Genomic DNA, 5,911 nt, shown 5'->3' with positions numbered 1-5,911 from the left:
CTCAGTAGCTGAGAAGAAACTGTGAAGGGCTCCCTCCTCAGGGAACGTAACCTAATAAAACATTCTAGAATGGCAATGGCAGTCACTTAAGCTGAAGCTTCATACAGAATTTTAGTTTAGAAACGGCGCTTCCTGAGACATACCACCCATTTAGCACCTTCCGATAAAATCTTAGCTCAGCTCAGGTGGACAGCCACCCTGAGGCCTTCAGTGGGCCAGGCGTGGCCTGAGGGTGTGGGATGTGGGTTTGTCCCCAGACAAACTGCACAGGGTCTGGGAGGCAAAGCAGTTTATCACTCAATCAATCAATCAACCAACCAAACGGCAGATCAATCAGTTCCTGCGGCGGAGCCCTGCGCGGCTAATCGATGGGTCCAGGTGTTTAGAAAGGAACGGCGCCGGCGGCCGAGCGCTGGAGCGGAGGGGAGCGGGCGAGGCGGGGCCGGGCGCCCGGTGGCCTCGCCACCCCCCACTCCGCGCGTCCCGGGCGTGCGGAGACGCCGCGACGTGCCGGGGCCGGCGTCCCGGGAGGCGTGGGGCGCGCCGGGCGAGTCCCGGCTTGCAGGAGGCACCCCAGGAGCCCTCGCGTCCCGGGGCAGGCGGAGCCGGTTCGCACCCCCGGACCCCTGGAGCCAGGCCGGAGGGCGCGCGGGGGGCGGGGCGGGGGCCGGGCGAGGCGCGCCTCCCATTGGCCGCCGGGCGCCGCGCGGTGCGGGCCGCCTGCATAAAGCCGCCGCGGGCGCCCGGAGCCGCACTGCTCGCTCCCGCGCCGGCCCCGTCTCCGCTCGCTCCGCACGCCCGCCCGCCCGCCCGCGCCCACCATGGCCACCGTTCAGCAGCTGGAAGGAAGATGGCGCCTGGTGGACAGCAAAGGCTTTGATGAATACATGAAGGAACTAGGTGAGGGGCCTGGCCCGGCAGCGCCGGCCACGTGGCGTGCGTGCGGCCGGCTGTCCCTAGGTGCCCATCAGCGAGCCAGATACCGGGGCGGGGGAAGGTCGGCTGCCTAACCCCGGTCCCTCCCATCTCCCCGCCACCACGTGGCCCCTGGGTGCAGCGCGGCGCGGCTCCACGCGAGCAGGCGACGAGGTTCCGCAGATGTGCCGCCTCGTGTTCCCCCTACGTCTCTTCTGCGTCTTTCCTCTCCGCCGAGTGGCGGCCAACTTGCACTTCTCTCGACCCCTCTGGGCAGCCCCCTTAACGTTCCTTTTTTTTTTTCCTTCCCTTGCACTCATCCTTCCCCGTCCTGCCACCGTCCTCTCTCTCCCATTCCCCTTTCCCAGCCTGATGCATCTTTTGTTCCTTGGTGGCGCGCGGGTTCTCCTCCCTCTTCTGCGCGGGAACGCGGCGCTGGCGCGCGGTTTCCAGCAGAATCCCTGAGCGTCAGAACCCGGCTGCACCTTCAGCTTCCATTCGGCTGTCGCCCCCACCTCCCCCAGGTCCTCTGCGCGCCCTCACCCTTGACCCGGCCCTTTGGGATGGCGCACTAAGGAGCACCGGGGCTTCCTCGTCCCCTGTGCCCCGAACCCCGCGCGGCGCAGAGAGGCGTGGCGCTGGCATCGCCGACCCGCTGCTGGCACTGCCTGGCTGGGACGCCGCCGTGGGTGGGTGGCTTGTGGGAGGTGCGCCATGAGGGTGACTGTGCCCGGCGGTGGCCGAGCATTGCCATCCTGGCCTCTACATCTTGAGGGTGAGAGGTAAGGAGGCAGTGGGCTTTCTTTGAAAACCATAACGGAAACAACGAGGCCCTCCAGAGGCCGCTGACTGCATGCATAGGTGTGGCCCTGCTGAAGGTGCTTGACTTCTTAAAGCCTTCCAAAGGAGAATGAATCTTTGTAACAAAATTCAGGTTCTTTCTCGCTGAAAGTAAGGCGTCATTTCTGTTACTGCCCTTTTGTAAGCCAGTGACAGTGATTGCATGCTGGTTGAGACAATATATAGCAAACAAAGTGGACCTTTGTCACAGGCTGCTAGGAAGTGGGGTGGAGTTAGCATAGCATGGATCCTCTCTGGAAGGGAACTTCTAGAAGCCTTAAGGGATTGCTGGGACTATGAGGGTGCTTCAGAAGCCGGTATCCAAAATATTAACCCTCCTGCGTTCTGGTGAAATGACTACAATGACCCTCTGTTGACACTTAGTCATTGCTGCACGTCAGAATCACTCCACTAGCATGTTTCAAAGACTATGTGGTGTAAGGCTGGTTTGTGGTGAATCACGAGTATATTTATGATACTGTTGGTAAAACAAGAAGGCAGGGTTTTCCTCTGTAAACCTAGATCAAGATGACTTGGAAAAAGTCATTTACTGCATTCATCCAGGAAATACAGTGTATGTGCACAGGTGCGCGGACCAAATAGAGAGCACTTTACCTATTGGAAATTGTGTTTAGGGTTGGAGGGCTTGTTTCCAGCATTCTGGGGTCATAAGGTTGTCAAGACTCAATTCATTAGGGAGCAATCAAGGTGTGAGACAGCAGAGCCCATTTATTTGTCGAAAGTGAGAATAAATAATGACCCCACTAACAACACAAGGCACCAGCCCTGAGCTGGCAAAAGAGAAGGCTCCAAGGGGAAATTTAAAGCCTGGCTGAGTGTTCCTCAGCAAGGCAGTCATGCTGCTGCTTAGGTTGTGAAACTGAGTCGGCCTGGATCAAAGGTTTTTTATAAATGTTAACTCTAAGAGGAAATGCACAGATCTTAAATTTATATATAATTGAGTAATATGAAATTTCACAGCTATATAAATCAATATAGTAATTGAGTTATACATCTGTGAAATGTTCTCTCTTTTTAGGAGTAAGATTGTTTTTCCATTTATTAGCATTACAATGGTGCTACTAACTCTTAAAACATTGTGCTATTTGAATATTTCAGGATTGATTTCTGTTTCGTGTAGCTTATTAATCAACTATTTATCAGAGGTCTTTTAAATACCAGACTATGTGCTGGAATCATAGACTAATATGACAGAATCCAGTAGAAGGGAAAGACTGAGCAAGCTCCAGAGTTTGCAGTTTTGAATGCATTGTCTCCACCTTCTACCAGCTGCTTTGGGTAAATAAGTTTTAGAAGTTTGCATTTCTCTCGCATTCTGAAGGCCAGGGAAACATGGTGGCCAAGAGCTGAGAGAACCTGAGAAGAACCTAAGAGATTTGAACCTGAATAGCCCACTCTATTGGTTTCCAGCTCCATCACTTCTCAGCTGAGTGAGCTTGGGCAAGTTACTTCAGTGCCTCACTTTCTCATCTGTAAAATGGAGACAATAATATCCGCCTCTCACAGGGTGGTTGTAAGGCTTATATAAATTCACATATGTAAAGTGCCGGTGCATGGTGAGCACTGAATATGTGTTTATGATAGTTACCAATAGGCAAACAAGTGAAAATATGCCAAATGTAGCGATTACAATTGAATTATTACTTTTATTATCTAAATGATAACTTTGGTCTTCTTCCAATTCAACATTCTACAGGAGTGGGACTAGCTCTGCGAAAAATGGGTGGAATGGCCAAGCCAGATTGTATCATTTCTTGTGACGGCAAAAACCTCACCGTAAAAACTGAGAGCACTTTGAAAACAACTCAATTTTCTTGTACCTTGGGAGAGAAGTTTGAAGAAACTACAGCTGATGGCAGAAAAACTCAGGTTTGTCATCATATGTTATAGAGTCCCAGAAGCTTCTAGCACGACAGGCTGTATTAATAACATTTTTCTGTTTATAGGCCAGAACTTAATGGAAAAGTTAATGTATACATTGAGTTTTGACAAATTAGTAAAAGTACCAACTTTGTAGAATGAGGACTTATTATCAGCTTCTAGATTGAAAAGCACAAACTATATTGTCAATAAAATCAGTATGGGTTTTAATAAAGTAGAACCAGAAAGGAGAAGATGAAAAAAAATGTTGATTAAGGAGGTTATGAGTTATGGAAACACTCTTATAATATATTTTGGAAGATTAAAAAGTGAACTTTATTTTCCAGACTGTCTGCAACTTTACAGATGGCGCATTGGTTCAACATCAGGAATGGGATGGGAAGGAAAGCACAATAACAAGAAAATTGAAAGATGGGAAATTAGTGGTGGTAAGTGTCAAACTGCTTATGTCTTACTGGGCTGCTTCTTTCATTCATAGTTCACATAACTGATTGTTATCAGGAGAACTAAGTTTGGGGAGAAAAAAATACAAAATAAATTAAATACTAGAACACTGATTATGTGGGGATAGAGAAGTGGCATGAGGATGTAGCTGGAAGATATAGTTTTTTCTTTGCTCTGTCACTTCATAGTGCAGTCTCGGCAAGCCATGCAACTGCCCTCTTAGCAAACATTTTTCCCCTTTTTTAAACTGAGGAATAGTATTTGTGACGACCAAATGAATAATTTGGATATGCTCGACACTTTAGTTTTCAGTAAAGCATATGCATATTATAAGCAAAACAACAGGTTCCAGCTTCTCTCAAACCCAGGAATCCAAATGTCTCCATTTATGAAGTAGATTATAAGGTTTCGTGGGATCCTTATCCTAATGCTTTTTTGTGTTTTTTTTTTTTTACCGCTATTACATTAGAATGTAAGACTAACCTCACTCTTTAATATCATTCTTTCTCCTAGGAATGTATCATGAACGATGTCACCTGTACTCGGGTCTATGAAAAAGTAGAATAAAAATTCCATCATCACTCTGGGCAGGAATTAGTTATGAGAACGAAACAAGCTCAGTTCAATGAGCAAATCTCCACACTGCTTTTTTTTTTTTTCATTACTGTATTCAATTATCTTTATCACAAATATTTTACATGCAACTATTCTAAAGTGTTGGTTTAATTAGGTGAATCCCTTTGGTTAATAAATAAATGTGTTTGTGCTAATACATGTTGTATGCATTCTTTAAATTTATAGGAAATTAATAATGAGTTTTAATAATTATAAATTGAGTAAATTCTGAGGTAGTTTGAGGGTGCTATATTGAGATTATATTCCAGCCATTTATATGTAGAGCTACTTTTGTGGCAAATACAGTACCAATCATTTAAGCTTACCCTACACCATTTGAACTTAGTATCAACTCAAGAAAAATTTTTGGCAGAGTCTGTTCTCATTAAAAGGTAGCTACATACACTTTATCAGTTAAATATTAAACAAAGGTTAAATTAGCATCATTGACTAAATCATGATTTTAATGGTGTGTATTTAACTATTACTCAGGAAGTCTCTGCGGCTAAAAACTCATTTAGTAAACCTAACCATGTCCCAGGAACTGTTCTAGAGATTGAGGTAAATCTGAACACAATGGACACATCATTGCACTTGGTGAAAGGGAACACTCCCAGCCTAGAAGAACACTGTGTACTCATTAACAAAATTCACAAAAGTATTAGATATTCAACTCTAAAATACTTCTGGTATGTATTTACACAAGTATACACAATAAGGTATGTAAAGAATAACTAGAATTCTAGTGGAGCTCTGCTCTATTTCTTGGACCCAAATGCAAATATCTGCAATTCACATGTGGAGAAGTAGGTTGTCAGCCCTGGGCTAAAGGTTTGTGTATATGATCCTCGGAGCAGTCATTAAGGGGCTGGTACTATTATCTCCATCCTGCAAATAGGAAAACAGGTTTTTGACTAGCTAACTTGTTCAAGGACACAGAAGTACTAGAGCTTCATTGTGAAGTTATAAAGTCCACTCACTATGTTCAGTTATGCTATAACACTGCCTCTTACAGAGATCCTGAGTCTAAAGTCCTTAAATGTATTTTTTGAAACCACCCTCCATGTGCTGAGATGTTAGCTACTGAGAATCTCTTAAGAATTAACTAAAGCTAGCAGTCAGTGAAACAGTTTGCCTCTCACTAGTACTCTAGCCCTGTGCTGTTCAATAAGTAGCCATCAGTCACATGTGATTA

The 5,911-nt window shown here is 46.1% G+C and overlaps 1 protein-coding gene across 1 annotated transcript; it reads left to right on the top strand.

Annotated features, from left to right (window-relative positions):
• Window positions 1-746: 746 nt before the first annotated feature.
• FABP5 (fatty acid binding protein 5) lies at window positions 747-4,871 on the top strand. The gene is made up of 4 exons (XM_012740032.3): window positions 747-900; window positions 3,473-3,645; window positions 3,984-4,085; window positions 4,615-4,871. Exons 1-4 carry the CDS (start codon window positions 822-824, stop codon window positions 4,666-4,668), a joined length of 408 nt encoding a protein of 135 aa, XP_012595486.2. The 5' UTR covers window positions 747-821; the 3' UTR covers window positions 4,669-4,871.
• The last annotated feature ends 1,040 nt before the right edge of the window (window positions 4,872-5,911 follow it).

This window comes from Microcebus murinus, chromosome 7 (assembly GCF_040939455.1).
Source record: "Microcebus murinus isolate Inina chromosome 7, M.murinus_Inina_mat1.0, whole genome shotgun sequence".
In the NCBI taxonomy this organism is placed as follows: domain Eukaryota; kingdom Metazoa; phylum Chordata; class Mammalia; order Primates; family Cheirogaleidae; genus Microcebus; species Microcebus murinus.
The sequence above is the reverse complement of the archived record's forward strand: the minus strand, read 5'-3'. Positions and strand labels throughout refer to the sequence as shown.

Excerpts from the sequence above, each read along its gene's own strand:
- FABP5 (XM_012740032.3), top strand. The coding sequence starts at position 822 with ATGGCCACCGTTCAGCAGCTGGAAGGAAGATGGCGCCTGGTGGACAGC. Across the intron at positions 3,646-3,983 it reads CTGATGGCAGAAAAACTCAG|ACTGTCTGCAACTTTACAGA; the intron begins GTTTGTCATCAT and ends TTTATTTTCCAG. Across the intron at positions 4,086-4,614 it reads AAGATGGGAAATTAGTGGTG|GAATGTATCATGAACGATGT; the intron begins GTAAGTGTCAAA and ends TCTTTCTCCTAG.